The following is a 19947-nucleotide window of genomic DNA, read 5'->3' on the forward strand; positions in this document are numbered from 1 at the left end:
TTATTTGGGGGGTTTGGTTGTGTGGGTGGTGGGTTTTACTGTTGGGGGGTTGTTTGTATTTTTTTACAGGTAAAAGAGCTGATTTCTTTGGGGCAATTCCCTGCAAAAGGCCCTTTTAAAGGCTATTGGTAGTTTAGTTTAGGCAAGGGTTTTTTTTTAATTTTGTGGGGGCTTTTTTATTTTGATAGGGCTATTAGATTAGGTGTAATTAGTTTAAATATTTGATAATTTCTTTTTTATTTTGTGTAATTTAGTGTTTTTTTTTGTTATTTATTTAATTGTATTTAATTAATGCAATTTATTTAATTGTAGTGTAAGGTTAGGTGTTAGAGTAAGACAGGTTCGTGTTTATTTTACAGGTACATTTGTATTTATTTTAGCTAGGTAGTAAGTAAATAGTTAATAATTATTTACTAACTAGTCTACCTAGTTAAAATAAATACATACTTGCCTGTGAAATAAAAATAAAACCTAAGATAGCTGCAATCTAATTATTAGTTATATTGTAGCTAGCTTAGGGTTTATTTTATATGTAAGTATTTAGTTTTAAATAGGAATTATTTAGTTAATGATAGTAATTTTTATTTAGATTTATTTTAATTATATTAAAGTTAGTCGGTGTTAGGGCTACACTTAGGGTTAGGTTTAGGGGTTTATACTTTAGTATAGTGGTAGTGATTTTGGGGGCAGCAGATTAGGGGTTAATAACAGTAATGTAGGTTGCGGCGATGTTAGGGACAGCAGATTAGGGGTTAATAATATTTAACTAGTGTTTGCGAGGCGGGAGTACGGTGGTTTAGGGGTTAATATGTTTATTCTAGTAGCGGCGATATCGGGAGCGGCAGATTAGGGGTTAATAATTGTATTGTAGTGTTTGTGATGCATGAGGGCATCGGTTTAGGGGTTAATAGGTAGTTTATGGGTGTTAGTGTACTTTTTAGCACTTTAGTTATGAGTTTTATGTTACGGCTTTGTAACATAAAAGCCATAACTACTGGCTTTCAGTTTACGGTATGGATCTTGTAGTTATGGGCTGTACTGCTCACTTTTTGGCCAGACAGGCAAACTCGTAATACCGGCGCTGTGGAAGTCCCATTGAAAAAGTACTTTTTGAAAGCTGCGGTAGTTACGTAGCATTATGGCCAAAAAAGTGTGCGGTACAGATACTGTATATCTGCCTAACTCGTAATACCAGCGGTAGTGAAAAAGCAGCGCTATGAAGCTTTTTCACTCATAACGCAAAACGTTAATGACTCTTTAAGCCTATAATTAAGAAAACATAAGAAAACAAAAGTACAAGTAAGATCAATGACAAATCATTAAAAGCTACAAATGTGTGACAAATAATTTATTGTCACTACTAACATCTGTATTTTGCAATATATTCACATTAATTACATATCACATACAAAGTATTAGAGTTAAATTGATTCTTTTTTCTCTAGTGTTTGAAACAAATGATAAGTTTGCAAATCATTAAGTATTAAGTCAATAAGAACTTACACTATGGCTGAGGTGGGACATCCTTCTGAATTACTCTGAATCTGATATTCCCGCAGAGTATTGTACGGGATACTCTTGGTTCCAGTGACAAGGCAACAGTCTGTGCCAGCGTGACCTGAAAATCACAAACACAGTCAATAACAGTGCTGGGCTTCCCTGCTGAGAGGGATATTAAAGTCACATTTATTATATCAATGTATTATCAATTTAAATTAGTTGAATAAGGAGTGAAACCCCATTCAGGGCCAGATTACAAGTGGAGCACTAATTAACGCTCTCGGTAGAGCGTTAATTGAGCTCTAAGTAATGTTTTTGCGCGTGTCGGGTTGCACTCATATTATGAGTTGAAAGTAAACTGTTTTGCTTGTGCACATTCACGTTTTCCCTGTTAGAAGTCAACGGAGAAAAAAAAACTGGAAACCCTACACCCCACTTTCATGCAAACCCGATCGCATATACTCATGTGCGCTAACCTGATATGAAAATATGAATATTTCACATTCCAATGTTCTTCACATAGAATAATATGTTCTCTTTATTCATAAATAAATATTTCTACATATATCTGATGGTATTTTGGAAAATATATATATTCCTATATAAATATATTTATTTATATATATATATATATATATATATAGATATATAGATATATATAGATATAGATATATAGATATAGATATACAGGGAGTGCAGAATTAATAGGCAAATTGTATTTTTGAGGATTAATTTTATTATTGAACAACAACCATGTTCTCAATGAACCCAAGAAACTCGTTAATACCAAAGCTGAATAGTTTTGGAAGTAGTTTTTAGTTTGTTTTTAGTTATAGCTATTTTAGGGGGATATCTGTGTGTGCAGGTGACTATTACTGTGCATAATTATTAGGCAACTTAACAAAAAACAAATATATACCCATTTCAATTATTTATTTTTACCAGTGAAACCAATATAACATCTCAACATTAACATTCACAAATATACATTTCTGACATTCAAAAACAAAACAAAAACAAATCAGTGACCAATATAGCCACCTTTCTTTGCAAGGACACTCAAAAGCCTACCATCCATGGATTCTGTCAGTGTTTTGATCTGTTCACCATCAACATTGCATGCAGCAGCAACCACAGCCTCCCAGACACTGTTCAGAGAGGTGTACTGTTTTCCCTCCTTGTAAATCTCACATTTGATGATGGACCACAGGTTCTCAATGGGGTTCAGATCAGGTGAACAAGGAGGCCATGTCATTAGATTTTCTTCTTTTATACCCTTTCTTGCCAGCCACGCTGTGGAGTACTTGGACGCGTGTGATGGAGCATTGTCCTGCATGAAAATCATGTTTTTCTTGAAGGATGCAGACTTCTTCCTGTACCACTGCTTGAAGAAGGTGTCTTCCAGAAACTGGCAGTAGGACTGGGAGTTTAGCTTGACTCCATCCTCAACCCGAAAAGGCCCCACAAGCTCATCTTTGATGATACCAGCCCAAACCAGTACTCCACCTCCACCTTGCTGGCGTCTGAGTCGGACTGGAGCTCTCTGCCCTTTACCAATCCAGCCACGGGCCCATCCATCTGGCCCATCAAGACTCACTCTCATTTCATCAGTCCATAAAACCTTAGAAAAATCAGTCTTGAGATATTTCTTGGCCCAGTCTTGACGTTTCAGCTTGTGTGTCTTGTTCAGTGGTGGTCGTCTTTCAGCCTTTCTTACCTTGGCCATATCTCTGAGTATTGCACACCTTGTGCTTTTGGGCACTCCAGTGATGTTGCAGCTCTGAAATATGGCCAAACTGGTGGCAAGTGGCATCTTGGCAGCTGCACGCTTGACTTTTCTCAGTTCATGGGCAGTTATTTTGCGCCTTGGTTTTTCCACACGCTTCTTGCGACCCTGTTGACTATTTTGAATGAAACGCTTGATTGTTCGATGATCACGCTTCAGAAGCTTTGCAATTTTAAGAGTGCTGCATCCCTCTTCAAGATATCTCACTATTTTTGACTTTTCTGAGCCTGTCAAGTCCTTCTTTTGACCCATTTTGCCAAAGGAAAGGAAGTTGCCTTATTGATATATGTATATATTAATTTTGCGACGTGAACAGCTTTTAACATAAGATCCTTTGGTTATTTAAGAGTAATATCTTACATTTTGGCGAGCCAGGTAGGAGATTTGTTAAGATTCGTGTTCACAACAGATAGCTTTATTTTTAGGTTTTGTTAAAGAGAGATAGATTACTTGTGCTGAAGAATTAGCTAGCATTCTTTAGATGAGTAATTGTTTATAACATTCACAAGGTTAAAAGGTTATTGAGCTGTATTTGGGAAAAATCGCTTCAGTTAAAAAACAGAATGAAATTTTAAACTATAGTGAAGGAGTTTTTAATCCATGGTCTAATGTGCAAGAGTATGTTAATAAATCTATTGACAATAAGATATTTTCCAAGTCTAAGGGAAAGAAAGCATTAATGTTTAGTGCATACAAAATAGCAGAGAATTATTCTAAAGTAACTGGAGAATTGCAGGATTTACAAAGACAGTTAACTGAGGTGAAATGTCGGAATGAATCTTTAAAAAATACTTCAGCTGTTTCTTTTAGTCAGGAAACTAGCGAAGCTTTTTTGAAAAATAGAGAATTGAGTGCAGAGATTGGGTCTTTACAACAAATGTTACTTGATGCTTATGGAGCAATACAAGTTTTAAAACATTCAGGGCAAGTGTGTGTACCTGAGGATCATTCTAAATGTCATGAAATTATTAATGATTTACAAATAAAACTGGGTCAAAGAAATGCATTAATCGCTGCATGCAAAATACCAGTTAATTTTGTAGAGTCAAAGTGTGTTGATGAAGTTGTGTGTGACAAAAAGAATGTGGAGAATGTAAAGATGGCATCAATTCTAGTTAAGGAACAGTTGGATGAAGAGGGAAAGATCATTTTATGTCTTTGTCTAATACAGAAATTGCTACATTAAATAAAGAACTAGGACAGTTTAAATTAAGCGATGATCCCTTAGATGTTATGATTAGGTTATCACAGTTTGAAAGAATACACAAAGAATTCAAACAAATGATATATGTGATATAATTGTAACAAGTATGGATGATGCATTAAAAGTAAGCATGCCTTCAGAGGTTTTTCTTAGACCAAGCGTTAAACAACAGTTAGTGCATGAGTTACTAAAAACATTAGGAATTGATAAAATGGATGCTCATTCATCATATGGAAATTGCAAGCAGAGAAAGAATGAATCAGTGCAAGGATTTGCTGATAGACTGTTTGAAATTTATAAACTAACTTTGCCTGAAAATACTGAAGTAGATCATAACAATAGAATATATAAGCATGAGATAAACTGCAGTAATCCAGAAATTATAAAATTGTTTGATTTGACTGTGTTTTCAAGTAACACTTTTAACAAAATAATTGAATGTCTAAAAAGAGCAGAGTTGTGTAATGAAACTAACAAGGGAATAAAACAGAGAATGTCTGCAGTTGGAAAGCCATTCCCAGATAACAGAGAATGTACTAAAATCATTTCTAACAAGAAAATATTGGTAAACTTGAAGTATTATCTTTGTAAAAAATGGAGACATATTAATGCCAAATTTGTACAAAGACATAATACTGTTGTAGCAACATCTGTTGAACAATTTGAAACTAGTTACAAATTGGAAAATCTAAAAAAGGAACTGGAAAGAGTTAAATTGATTCAAATTACAAATAAAATTACCAGTTCTGAAAATGGGTAAAAAGGGATAATTGCCTCCAAATCTTGTCTGGAGTGAGGTTCAGACGTAATGTATATAGTTGCCCAGTTTTTAAAGGAGTCATGAATGGGGGCTCATGATGGAATGTTTTTCAAGGTACATATAAAGATGTTTTAAAGCTAAAAATTATATGAATTTAATTGATAATGGTATTTTGAATTAGAAGAATATTTAGTGAATTTGTCTGATGAAATGTCAATTTTGGGTTATAAATTTCTAACAAAATATAATGTTTTACTTTATTATGCTAATGGTAAAATGTAGTTTAATACAGATGATAAACATTATGTTATTTCTGTTTCACATTATATTTATAGTCTAAAGAAACATGACAAGTTAAGTTTACTTGTACATACAAATGCTAAGGTTAGAAATATTTTGCAGCAGTTTACACATGCATTTACGGAATATAAATATAATTTGGGAAATTGCAAGAGGAGGAGTTTATCACAGGAAATGTACATTTAGCTATAAAAGCAATATCCATATTATTATTATTATTATTATTATATTATTAAGGAAAGTGAGCCATATGTACAGCAAATTATATATTATTTTACTTGAACAAGGAGTATTGAGAAAATGTAAATCTGTTACTAATTTTACTATTTAGTTTGTACAGAAACCTGATGGAAATTGGCATTTAACAATTGATTAAGGTAAATTACATTCAGTGACATCTGCCTAGGCATCAAAATGTCAGAGAGGTTCCTACTTTTTCCTTTATCCCTCCAAATACAAAGTTTTTTATTTAAGCCTTGATATAGCAAACAGTTATTGGTTTGTACCTCTGTACCCAAAGTCACAATACAAGTTTTCTTCAAGTGGAAAGAAGATCAAGTTATATTTATGTCTTCCTGTGGTCCTGAACAATTCAGCAACAATTTTCCATAAAAAGATGGCTACTATTCTATCAAGATTGTCAAGACTATTAGCACTTATGCAATATGTTGATTATTTGGTATGTACTACAGAAACAGAAAAAGAACATTTTAAATTGTTTACAGAATTGTTGAAATTATTGGCAAATGCTGGACTAAAAGTGAATATAAAGAAATGCCAATTTTTACAGACAACAGTGAACTTTACAAGAGTGACAATATCATCTGAAAAAAAGACTCCAGATCAACAAAAGTGGATGTCATAAAAGACTAAACATACCTGTGTCAAAGACTGTTTTAAGATCATTTTGGGATTGTTCCAATACCAAAGAGACTTTATTCCAAAGTTTAAAGTTTTGGCTGGACCCTTGTATGACTTACTAAAGAAAGAAAACATTTGAGAACCTAAAAAAAGGATCAATACGATGGTGTTGCTTACACAGACCCCAGAAAAGTGTTTCAATTGGAAGTTACTACTTAAAAAAAAAAAAAAAAAAAAAGACTTTATCTGCAGTGCTATGTAAAGAGAAGTTTGGAAAACTGAAACCAGTGACCTAGGCATCACGACCTTTTGAAAATATCTGAAGAAAAGTATTCCTGTGTGAGGAACAGTTGTTGTCAGTATTCTGGACATAAGAACATTTTAAATAACATGATTTCAAAAAGTGTTATTGCAAAGTTCACATTTTCCTTTGAACTTACTGGTGAAATTAGGAAACAGTATAATTTCATCTGCAAGATTTTAAAAGTGGTGCTGATGCTAATGAAAAGAAATATAGACATTATATTAAAGGAAACAACTTTGTTGCCAGCATGTTTGCTATATGAAGGTCAACCACATAGTCACTTTTTTGTGTTTTTATATATTTTGGTGCAAAGTACAGATGTTTACTGTGATGGTTCTTTTTATCATAAGGATGGTAAAGCATATACAGGTTTTTCAATAATTTACCTGATAAAATAGATGTGCATTTATGTGAGACACATTATTCTCAATATGCTAAATTGGCTAATGTTTGTTGTACATTGGAACACTAAGCAGATATGGCTATTGACATTTATAATAATAGTGCATATGTGGTTAACACACTGACAATGCTTCCTTTGTATGTATATAATGGTTTTAAGTCATATGATGAAAAACCATTTGTACATACAAATCTGTTGGAGTATATTTCATAGTTGCTAAATAAATGTAAATTGCCATATACAATAATTAAAGTAAAAAGCTCACACTAAAAGTGATGAACATAATGAACAAAATAACTTAGTTGATGCTTGTGCTAAAAAGGCTGCAAAACAAGTAAAATTATGGGAGTTCAATGAGGAACCTGAGATTTCTGCAATTACATTAGAAAAAAAATAAATTAAAAAGATAAAATAAAAATAAAGCAAATTTGGTGTCATTGCAAAATTCTTATATTTCTTATGTAATGTTAAAATAAAGGCATTTAGCAGGGAAACCTTTATCACTGCCAGTATCATGGGCAAATGACAAATTTATAAAATATAAGACTGCTCCCTTATTTCAGTTCTTTTGATAGACTTGTAGTTTAGCCAATCAGAGCTGTCTCCATTGTAAATTCATGTGCATGAGTTCAATATTATCTATATGGAACACGTGAACTAATGCCCTCTAGTGGTGAAAAAATAAATAAATATAAAAATGCATTTAGATTACAGGTGGACTTCAAGGTCTAAGAAATTTGCACATAAACCTCCTAGGTTTAGCTTTCAACTAAGAATATCAAGAGAGCAAAGCAAAATTGGTGATACAAGTGAATTGGAAAGTTGTTTAAAAATTACATACCCTATTTGAAACATGAAAGTTTACTTTCTCTTTAAGAATGTGTAGATTAATTTTCAAAAATGTAATTTGCTTCCTATAGGCGGACATTATTCTGCAGATAGAACATGTGACAAAAATACAGAAAAATTTGTAATGGTGGCCACCAATGAAAGATAATATTTTTTGTTTTTTTTCCAATATGTTCTAGAAATTTGCCTTGTCTGCAGTTTAATTCTTCAGCCAATATGAATCAATAATTATTAAGGTTTTTACTTTTCCCCATGACAAACCTTGGTTACAAATATAAATAGATATTATTTTGTTGATAATAGATGTATTCACAAAATGGATTGAGGTTTTTTCCAAAAACAAATCAAGTAGTTTTTATAGTTGCATAGGTTATTTATTTGAGCTTTTCTCTAGATGGGAATGCCATTTGTAGTAGGAAGTAATAATGAACCTGCATTTAGTGGAAAAATATTTCAAGGAAATTAATTAATCATTGGGAATTAAGCATAAATTATATATTGCTTATAGACTGTAATCCTCAGGAGCAGTAGAAAGGGGTAATAAATACTATAAACAATTATAAACTAAAATTTGTAGTATTAAACTTTCAACATGGAAAAAAATGTTACCTTTATGTTCAATGACCATAAGATCTATCCTACATTCTACTACAGGTGTCACGCCATATCAAGTAATAACTTGTAGATTGAATAAAACATTTGGAAGGACTTTACTTTCAATTGCTACATCAAATGTACAAGGGGCAATAATAAAAATTTGGATAAAAACATAAATTATTCGTACCTGATAATTTTCTTTCTATTTATGAAGAAAATGAGTATCACAGCATATTGACAAGGTAAATATGTTGGTAGCTCAAAATATTGTAAGGAGTAAAGCTCAAATAAAAACATATTTTAACAAAATGTTAGACCTTTTGAAATATAATGTAATAGTTTTAGTAATGATAATGAGATTTTATGTCTAAAAAAGTTGCTCATTTGTTCCTAAAATGAATTGTTCTTTTTGTGTTTTGGATAAAGATAATCTTATTGTTTTATTTCTTTGAAATAATGAATAAGAAAACAAAATACTATTTTAAATGGTATTGTTAAATAATTTTAAAAATATATGAATTAACAGATACTGCATTTGATTTTTCTTAGAAAGAATATGAAGAAATACCAAAAAGATGTTAACCTATCTTCAAGTTGGGAAAATCCATGTCCTAATGTTGTTATGGCTGATTATGGAGGGTTATGAAGGGTTTTGCTGGACGAAATTCTTTTTACATTTTCAGAGGACTGCATGGGTACTTTGGGTTTGACTAAGACAACTTTAAAATGGAAATCGTGATTGTGGTATCAAAGTCAATGTATGTAACTGAACTATATTTTGGAAGATGATGAGGATAATCAACAACATCGAAATAAACATTAAGATCCTGCATGTATTAACATGGCATTAGACAAAGGTGCCAGTCTAATGTTACAATGTTATACAGAATGAGTTAGATGTGGCAAAGAAGTATCTATTTTTAGGTTTGCAAAATGTAAAAATCAAGGACAATGACATTATTTTGGGAACAAAAGAATGTTACAACATCCGATTGTACGGTTTTACTTTAAAAATGTTAATTGTTGTTAAATGTATAATTATTTTGTTTATGTTAATTTTGTATAAAGACAATAGTTTATAGAGTAATGTGCTAAACCTTACCGTTACACTATAAGGCCTAGCAAAGGGGTGGACTGTAAGATTTTAATGAGTATATAAATGGTGTCCATATTGTTACAGAGAAGGTTAGTGTGTGCTTATGACTATTTTAACCTCAGCCATGGTATAATGCTGACCTGGTCAGTGAGCAAGCATATAACATATATGGATATGGGAGTGACAAGTACTGCAAAGGGCTTCAAATAACTCACAATATCTAGTTTGGAACATGGCCAAAAGTGTATTGTCAGCAGTTTTAAAGTGTATAAGAATCAGGGAGAAATAATGGTAGACAGAGTTCATCTTTGGAAAGGAAAACATCAATGATACATGCTATAGCCAGGACTCCCACAGGAAACAAACGGGGTAATATTCATTTATGTATTATTTCTCTGTTAAATTGTTTTTATGTGTTTAACCTTGTAAACAGTAACATGTAATCTTGTTATTTATCTGTTCTTTAATAAATGTGTGATGGTTTAAATAGTTGAAGGTAGTATGGTTGTCTGTTTCTGGAGGGTTTCAAAGATATACAGTACGGTATATGAAATTCGTTTGCACAGGGCCCATTATTGATATATGTATATATTAATTTTGCGACGTGAACAGCTTTTAACATAAGATCCTTTGGTTATTTAAGAGTAATATCTTACATGTTGATGTCATTAGACCACACCCCTTCTCATTACAGAGATGCACATCACCTAATATGCTTAATTGGTAGTAGGCTTTCGAGCCTATACAGCTTGGAGTAAGACAACATGCATAAAGAGGATGATGTGGTCAAAATACTCATTTGCCTAATAATTCTGCACTCCCTGTATATAGATCTATAGATATATATAGATATATAGATATATAAATTAAAAGATTGGTTTACAGGCACAAAACAGTGCTTATGACTAAAAATTAGTCAATTTACATTCATGAGGTCAATATATAAAGTTGATATAGATAATCCAAAAAATATTACAATAAAAATGGAATATAAATTGTATAAAAAGTATACTTTAAAAAATGTATATCACAAAGATATATATATTTTAAAAAAAGTCCAGTGACTGTAGTGCAAAGATAAAATAAATATATAATAAAACAATCTTTTAATTCATATCTTGTACAAATATACTCTGAACTCTTGGTGGCTGGGGCCGCTAGAGATACTAATAAGGCCTAGATTTGGAGTTCGGCGGTAGCCGTCAAAACCAGCGTTAGAGGCTCCTAACGCTGGTTTTGGCCGCCCGCTGGTATTTGGAGTCAGTGATTAAAGGGTCTAACGCTCACTTTTCAGCCGCGACTTTTCCATACCGCAGATCCCCCTATGCCATTTGCGTAGCCTATCTTTTCAATGGGATCTTTCTAACGCTGGTATTTAGAGTCGTTTCTGAAGTGAGCGTTAGAGCTCTAACGACAAAATTCCAGCCGCCTGAAAATAGCAGGAGTTAAGAGCTTTCTGGCTAACGACGGTTCATAAAGCTCTTAACTTCTGTACCCTAAAGTACACTAACACCCATAAACTACCTATGTACCCCTAAACCGAGCTCCCCCCACATCGCCGCCACTCAATTAAAATTTTTAACCCCTAATCTGCCGACCGCCACCTACGTTATACTTATGTACCCCTAATCTGCTGCCCCTAACCCCGCCGACCCCTGTATTACATTTATTAACCCCTAACCTGCCCCCCACAACGTCGCCGCCAGCTACTTAAAATAATTAACCCCTAATCTTCCGACCGCAAAGCGCCGCCACCTACGTTATCCCTATGTACCCCTAATCTGCTACCCCTAACACCGCCGACCCCTATATTATATTTATTAACCCCTAATCTGCCCCCCTCAACGTCGCCGACACCTGCCTACACTTATTAACCCCTAATCTGCCGAGCGGACCTGAGCGCTACTATAATAAAGTTATTAACCCCTAACCCGCCTCACTAACCCTATCATAAATAGTATTAACCCCTAATCTGCCCTCCCTAACATCGCCGACACCTACCTTCAATTATTAACCCCTAATCTGCCGAGCGGACCTCACCGCTACTATAATAAATGTAATAACCCCTAAAGCTAAGTCTAACCCTAATACTAACACCCCCCTAAGTTAAATATAATTTACATCTAACGAAATTAATTAACTCTTATTAAATAACTTATTCCTATTTAAAGCTAAATACTTACCTGTAAAATAAATCCTAATATAGCTACAATATAAATTATAATTATATTATAGCTATTTTAGGATTAATATTTATTTTACAGGCAACTTTTTAATTATTTTAACCAGGTACAATAGCTATTAAATAGTTAAGAACTATTTAATAGTTACCTAGTTAAAATAATAACAAATTTACCTGTAAAATAAATCCTAACCTAAGATATAATTAAACCTAACACTACCCTATCAATAAATTAATTAAATAAACTACCTACAATTACCTACAATTAACCTAACACTACACTATCAATAAATTAATTAAACACAATTCCTACAAATAAATACAATTAACTAAACTATCTAAAGTACAAAAATAAAAAAGAACTAAGTTACAAAAAATAATAAAATATTTACAAACATAAGAAAAATATTACAACAATTTTAAACTAATTACACCTACTCTAAGCCCCCTAATAAAATAACAAAGCCCCCCAAAATAAAAAATTCCCTACCCTATTCTAAATTAAAAAAGTTACAAGCTCTTTTACCTTACCAGCCCTGAACAGGGCCCTTTGCAGGGCATGCCCCAAGGATTTCAGCTCTTTTGCCTGTAAAAAAAAACATACCATACCCCCCCCCCCAACATTACAACCCACCACCCACATACCCCTAATCTAACCCAAACCCCCCTTAAATAAACCTAACACTAAGCCCCTGAAGATCTTCCTACCTTGTCTTCACCATACCAGGTTCACCGATCCGTCCTGGCTCCAACATCTTCATCCAACCCAAGCGGGGGTTGGCGATCCATCATCCGGTGCTGAAGAGGTCCAGAAGAGGCTCCAAAGTCTTCCTCCTATCCGGCAAGAAGAGGACATCCGGACCGGCAAACATCTTCTCCAAGCGGCATCTTCAATCTTCTTCCATCCGGTGCGGAGCGGGTCCATCTTGAAGCAGGCGACACGGATCCATCCTCTTCTTCCGTTGTCTCCCGACGAATGACGGTTCCTTTAAGGGACGTCATCCAAGATGGCGTCCCTCGAATTCCGATTGGCTGATAGGATTCTATCAGTCAATCGGAATTAAGGTAGGAATATTCTGATTGGCTGATGGAATCAGCCAATCAGAATCAAGTTCAATCCGATTGGCTGATCCAATCAGCCAATCAGATTGAGCTCGCATTCTATTGGCTGTTCCGATCAGCCAATAGAATGCGAGCTCAATCTGATTGGCTGATTGGATCAGCCAATCGGATTGAACTTGATTCTGATTGGCTGATTCCATCAGCCAATCAGAAAATTCCTACCTTAATTCCGATTGGCTGATAGAATCCTATCAGCCAATTGGAATTCAAGGGACGCCATCTTGGATGACGTCCCTTAAAGGAACCGTCATTTGTCGGGAGACAACGGAAGAAGAGGATGGATCCGCGTCGCCTGCTTCAAGATGGACCCGCTCCGCACCGGATGGAAGAAGATTGAAGATGCCGCTTGGAGAAGATGTTTGCCGGTCCGGATGTCCTCTTCTTGCCGGATAGGAGGAAGACTTTGGAGCCTCTTCTGGACCTCTTCAGCACCGGATGATGGATCGCCAACCCCCGCTTGGGTTGGATCAAGATGTTGGAGCCAGGACGGATCGGTGAACCTGGTATGGTGAAGACAAGGTAGGAAGATCTTCAGGGGCTTAGTGTTAGGTTTATTTAAGGGGGGTTTGGGTTAGATTAGGGGTATGTGGGTGGTGGGTTGTAATGTTGGGGGGGGTATGGTATTTTTTTTTTTACAGGCAAAAGAGCTGAAATCCTTGGGGCATGCCCCGCAAAGGGCCCTGTTCAGGGCTGGTAAGGTAAAAGAGCTTGTAACTTTTTTAATTTAGAATAGGGTAGGGAATTTTTTATTTTGGGGGGCTTTGTTATTTTATTAGGGGGCTTAGAGTAGGTGTAATTAGTTTAAAATTGTTGTAATATTTCTCTTATGTTTGTAAATATTTTATTATTTTTTGTAACTTAGTTCTTTTTTATTTTTTGTACTTTAGATAGTTTAGTTAATTGTATTTATTTGTAGGAATTGTGTTTAATTAATTTATTGATAGTGTAGTGTTAGGTTAATTGTAGGTAATTGTAGGTAGTTTATTTAATTAATTTATTGATAGGGTAGTGTTAGGTTTAATTATATCTTAGGTTAGGATTTATTTTACAGGTAAATTTGTTATTATTTTAACTAGGTAACTATTAAATAGTTCTTAACTATTTAATAGCTATTGTACCTGGTTAAAATAATTAAAAAGTTGCCTGTAAAATAAATATTAATCCTAAAATAGCTATAATATAATTATAATTTATATTGTAGCTATATTAGGATTTATTTTACAGGTAAGTATTTAGCTTTAAATAGGAATAAGTTATTTAATAAGAGTTAATTAATTTCGTTAGATGTAAATTATATTTAACTTAGGGGGGTGTTAGTATTAGGGTTAGACTTAGCTTTAGGGGTTAATAACTTTATTATAGTAGCGCTCAGGTCCGCTTGGCAGATTAGGAGTTAATAAGTGTAGGCAGGTGTCGGCGACGTTGAGGGGGGCAGATTAGGGGTTAATAAATATAATATAGGGGTCGGCGATGTTAGGGCAGCAGATTAGGGGTACATAGGGATAACGTAGGTTGCGGCGGTGTACAGAGCGGCAGATTAGGGGTTAAAAAAAATATGCAGGTGTCAGCGATAGCGGGGGCGGCAGATTAGGGGTTAATAAGTGTAAGGTTAGGGGTGTTTAGACTCGGGGTACATGTTAGAGTGTTAGGTGCAGACGTAGGAAGTGTTTCCCCATAGGAAACAATGGGGCTGCGTTAGGAGCTGAACGCTGCTTTTTTGCAGGTGTTAGGTTTTTTTTCAGCTCAAACAGCCCCATTGTTTCCTATGGGAGAATCGTGCACGAGCACGTTTTTGAGGCCGGCCGCGTCCGTAAGCAACTCTGGTATCGAGAGTTGCATTTGCGGGAAAAATGCTCTACGCTCCTTTTTTGGAGCCTAACGCAGCATTTGATTAAACTCTCGATACCAGAGTTAAATTTATGGTGCGGCCAGAAAAAAGCCCGCGGAGCGTTAACAGCCCTTTTACCGCCGAACTCCAAATCTAGGCCTAAGTCAGGTAATATAGGCGGCATCACAAAGCTTATTATCAACAAAATATTTTACGCTATCCTCAAGGCGCTGTTATTTACACTTCTTTCTATATATATATATATATATATATATATATATATATATATATATATATATATATATATATATATATATATATATATATAAAAAAAATCAATGTAAATATTTGCATAGGAAATTAGCACATCTAGGCAAGTATCCCCGCTTGCTTTTCCCCAGAAATTCTTAATATACAATGTTACCAATGCACAAGAGAATTGTGGGTAAGATATGCAAATTAGATATGCAAATTATCAGTTTTTTTGCTTCAAAATACTGTTTTGGCACAGCGATCCTTTTAACAGGATTATTACAGCAAATCAGAAATCACTCACTAGACAGCCTGTTTCGTTCTTTTTGGAACTCATCAGTAGGAGATTTCTGGTTGCTGCAATGGTAAAGCTATTTTCATGGTTAAACCAAATTTTTTTTATCTCCCCCCATAATTTTAATGAATTTTGGTTTATATATATATATAGGAATAGCTGTTTATAAATACTCAGAACATATTTCCCTATGTGCATAACATTGAAATGTGAAATATTTATAGTATAACACTAGTCTAGCCAAAATTAAACGTTCCTGTTTTTGATAGAGCATGAAACTAACAGGAATCATTTCTTCACACTTCTCATCCCTTGGGAAAGACTGCTCATTGGGTGAAAAAGACAACCCACACAGATCTATTGGTTTATTGGTTTTAGGTGAGGAATGTGTTTTTTTAAAATACAATAAATAAATAGATTTTTAAAAACATTTAAAGCCTTTTAATAAATACAATAAATAAAAAAAAAAATGTTAATGACTCTTTAATCTTATAATTAAGAAAACCTAAGAAAACAAAAGTGCAAGTAAGAAAAATTATCACTAAAAGTTACAAATGTGTGACCAATAATTTATTCTCACTACTAACATCTGTATTTTGCAATATATTCACATATTTACATATCACATAAAAAGGATTAGAGTTGGATCTATTCTTTTTTTCTCTAGTGATTAAAATTAATTTTCTCCTATTATTATTATTTTCTCGTTCTCTTGGTATCTTTATTTGAAATAACAAGAATGTAAGCTGGGTAGCGCTTGCTGATTGGTGGCTACATGTAAACACCGATCAGCAAGCACTACGCAGGTGTCCGTATCAAAAACTGGCCGGCTACTAAGCTTACATTCTTGCTTTTTCAAATAACGATACCACTATTATAAAAAATTTGATAATAGGAGTAAATTAAAAAGTTTCTTAAAATTGCATGCTCTATCTGAAACAGGAAAGTTTAATTTTTGACTAGACTATCCCTTTAACGGCAAAGGGCTCCAATGCATATATATATATATATATATATATATATATATATATATATATATATATATATATATATATATATATATATATATGTGTGTGTGTATATATATATATATATATATATATATATGTGTGTGTATATATATATATATATATGTGTGTGTGTGTGTATTTATATATATGTATATGTATCTGTATATACACATATAGATAAATAAATATATATATATATATGTATATATATATATACAGGTAGCCCTCAGTTTACGCCGGGGTTAGGTTCCAGAAGGAATGGTTGTAAATCGAAACCGTTGTAAATTGAAACCCAGTTTATAATGTAAGTCAATGGAGAGTGAGGGAGATAGGTTCCAGGCCCCTCTCAAAATTGTCATATGTAACACCTAATACATTTATTTTTAAAGCTTTAAAATGAAGACTTTAAATGCTAAACAGCATTATAAACCTAATAAAATAATCACACAACACAGAATATATAATTAAACTAAGTTAAATGAACAAAAACATTTGCTAAACAGCATTATAAACCTAATACAAAAAATCACACAACACAGACTTCACTTGCATTTTTCTGCAAACAGTTCTTTCTATGCATTCCAATCTGGACTGATTTATAGACAGGAAGATCTTGTTCCTTTGAAATCTGCTCGATAGCTCAGGTCTGGTTAAACTGATTAATTTCAGATTGCTTGGCTTTGCTGCAACACAAGCGGACAGCTCCACCCCAAACATTTGCTAAACAGCATTATAAACCTAATACAAAAAATCACACAACACAGACTTCACTTGCATTTTTCTGCAAACAGTTCTTTCTATGCATTCCAATCTGGACTGATTTATAGACAGGAAGATCTTGTTCCTTTGAAATCTGCTCGATAGCTCAGGTCTGGTTAAACTGATTAATTTCAGATTGCTTGGCTTTGCTGCAACACAAGCGGACAGCTCCACCTACTGGCTATTTTAATAAATGCACTGCTTCTTAATGCTTTTTAATAGAAGTCACATGACTGGAAAAAAAGGTTGTTATTCTGAAACGGTGTAAATTGAACCGTTGTAAAACGAGGGCCACCTGTATATATATATATATATATATATATATATATATATATATATAGAGAGAGAGAGAGAGAGAGAGAGAGAGACCTCATATCTTTGAGCCTTTATAACTTTTGATGCAATGTTTTTTAAAACTTGTAAGATAGTGTTCTTTTGCATGTAGCTATAGTTTGAAATGTATTATTGATGTTTTTTATGCAACTTTTTTGTTTCACTAAACAGTTAACAAGATCTCTGAAGTTGTGGTAATCATTTTCGCATAAGCCTGACGAGCGCAACCCCTTATAGCTAGCATGCAAATGTTTGCACTCCACTCGTAATCTGGCCCTGAATCCTCAGGCTATAACGCATTAGCTCTTGGGACCCCCAAACAACCCTTACCCACCCCAAGGTACCTTCACCCAGAAACATTGAGCTTGACTAAAAGACCAACCATGGTTAACATAATAACCAAAATTAAACTTTATAAAAAGTTGAACTTATAAAGTGAGATCAAGCTTAGACCACCATTTTTTTTCTTAAATCATTTGTCAAAAAATATAAAAAATGATTTTGTTCTTTTCTGTTGTGTTCATTGGATGGATAGTTTAGAATTATTTTGATAACGAAAATCCATTTCATAGAAACACTAACGGCTAGATTTAGAGTTCGGCGGTAAAAGGGCTGTTAACGCTCCGCGGGTTTTTTTCTGGCCGCACCATAAATTTAACTCTGGTATCGAGAGTTCAAACAAATGCTGCGTTAGGCTCCAAAAAAGGAGCGTAGAGCATATTTACCGCAAATGCAACTCTCGATACCAGAGTTGCTTACGGACGCGGCCGGCCTCAAAAACGTGCTCGTGCACGATTCTCCCATAGGAAACAATGGGGCTGTTTGAGCTGAAAAAAAACCTAACACCTGCAAAAAAGCAGCGTTCAGCTCCTAACGCAGCCCCATTGTTTCCTATGGGGAAACACTTCCTACGTCTGCACCTAACACTCTAACATGTACCCCGAGTCTAAACACCCCTAACCTTACACTTATTAACCCCTAATCTGCCGCCCCCGCTATCGCTGACCCCTGCATTACACTTTTAACCCCTAATCTGCCGCTCCGTAAACCGCCGCCACCTACGTTATCCCTATGTACCCCTAATCTGCTGCCCTAACATCGCCGACCCCTATGTTATATTTATTAACCCCTAATCTGCCCCCCACAACGTCGCCGACACCTACCTACACTTATTAACCCCTAATCTGCCGAGCGGACCTGAGCGCTACTATAATAAAGTTATTAACCCCTAATCCGCCTCACTAACCCTATCATAAATAGTATTAACCCCTAATCTGCCCTCCCTAACATCGCCGACACCTACCTTCAATTATTAACCCCTAATCTGCCGACCGGAGCTCACCGCTATTCTAATAAATGTATTAACCCCTAAAGCTAAGTCTAACCCTAACACTAACACCCCCCTAAGTTAAATATAATTTTTATCTAACGAAATAAATTAACTCTTATTAAATAAATGATTCCTATTTAAAGCTAAATACTTACCTGTAAAATAAACCCTAATATAGCTACAATATAAATTATAATTATATTATAGCTATTTTAGGATTAATATTTATTTTACAGGCAACTTTGTAATTATTTTAACCAGGTACAATAGCTATTAAATAGTTAAGAACTATTTAATAGTTACCTAGTTAAAATAATTACAAATTTACCTGTAAAATAAATCCTAACCTAAGATATAATTAAACCTAACACTACCCTATCAATAAAATAATTAAATAAACTACCTACAATTACCTACAATTAACCTAACACTACACTATCAATAAATTAAATAAACACAATTGCTACAAATAAATACAATTAAATAAACTATCTAAAGTACAAAAAATAAAAAAGAACTAAGTTACAGAAAATAAAAAAATATTTACAAACATAAGAAAAATATTACAACAATTTTAAACTAATTACACCTACTCTAAGCCCCCTAATAAAATAACAAAGCCCCCCAAAATAAAAAATTCCCTACCCTATTCTAAATTAAAAAAGTTACAAGCTCTTTTACCTTACCAGCCCTGAACAGGGCCCTTTGCGGGGCATGCCCCAAGAATTTCAGCTCTTTTGCCTGTAAAAAAAAACATACAATACCCCCCCCCCAACATTACAACCCACCACCCACATACCCCTAATCTAACCCAAACCCCCTTAAATAAACCTAACACTAATCCCCTGAAGATCTTCCTACCTTGTCTTCACCATCCAGGTATCACCGATCCGTCCTGGCTCCAAGATCTTCATCCAACCCAAGCGGGGGTTGGCGATCCATAATCCGGTGCTCCAAAGTCTTCCTCCTATCCGGCAAGAAGAGGACATCCGGACCGGCAAACATCTTCTCCAAGCGGCATCTTCTATGTTCTTCCATCCGATGACGACCGGCTCCATCTTGAAGACCTCCAGCGCGGATCCATCCTCTTCTTCCGACGACTAGACGACGAATGACGGTTCCTTTAAGGGACGTCATCCAAGATGGCGTCCCTCGAATTCCGATTGGCTGATAGGA

The 19947-nt window shown here is 34.4% G+C and overlaps 1 protein-coding gene across 1 annotated transcript in view; it reads right to left on the bottom strand.

Annotated features, from left to right (window-relative positions):
• Positions 1–19947, bottom strand: part of LOC128647645 (C-C motif chemokine 21b-like) — a 54784-nt gene that overhangs the window by 24398 nt on the left and 10439 nt on the right. The window contains exon 2 of the mRNA XM_053700396.1: positions 1504–1618. Coding sequence (XP_053556371.1) covers positions 1504–1618 — 115 coding nt within the window. The remainder of the gene's footprint in view (positions 1–1503; positions 1619–19947) is intronic.

The sequence above is a fragment of the Bombina bombina genome, chromosome 2, assembly GCF_027579735.1.
Source record: "Bombina bombina isolate aBomBom1 chromosome 2, aBomBom1.pri, whole genome shotgun sequence".
NCBI classification, from domain to species: Eukaryota; Metazoa; Chordata; class Amphibia; order Anura; family Bombinatoridae; genus Bombina; species Bombina bombina.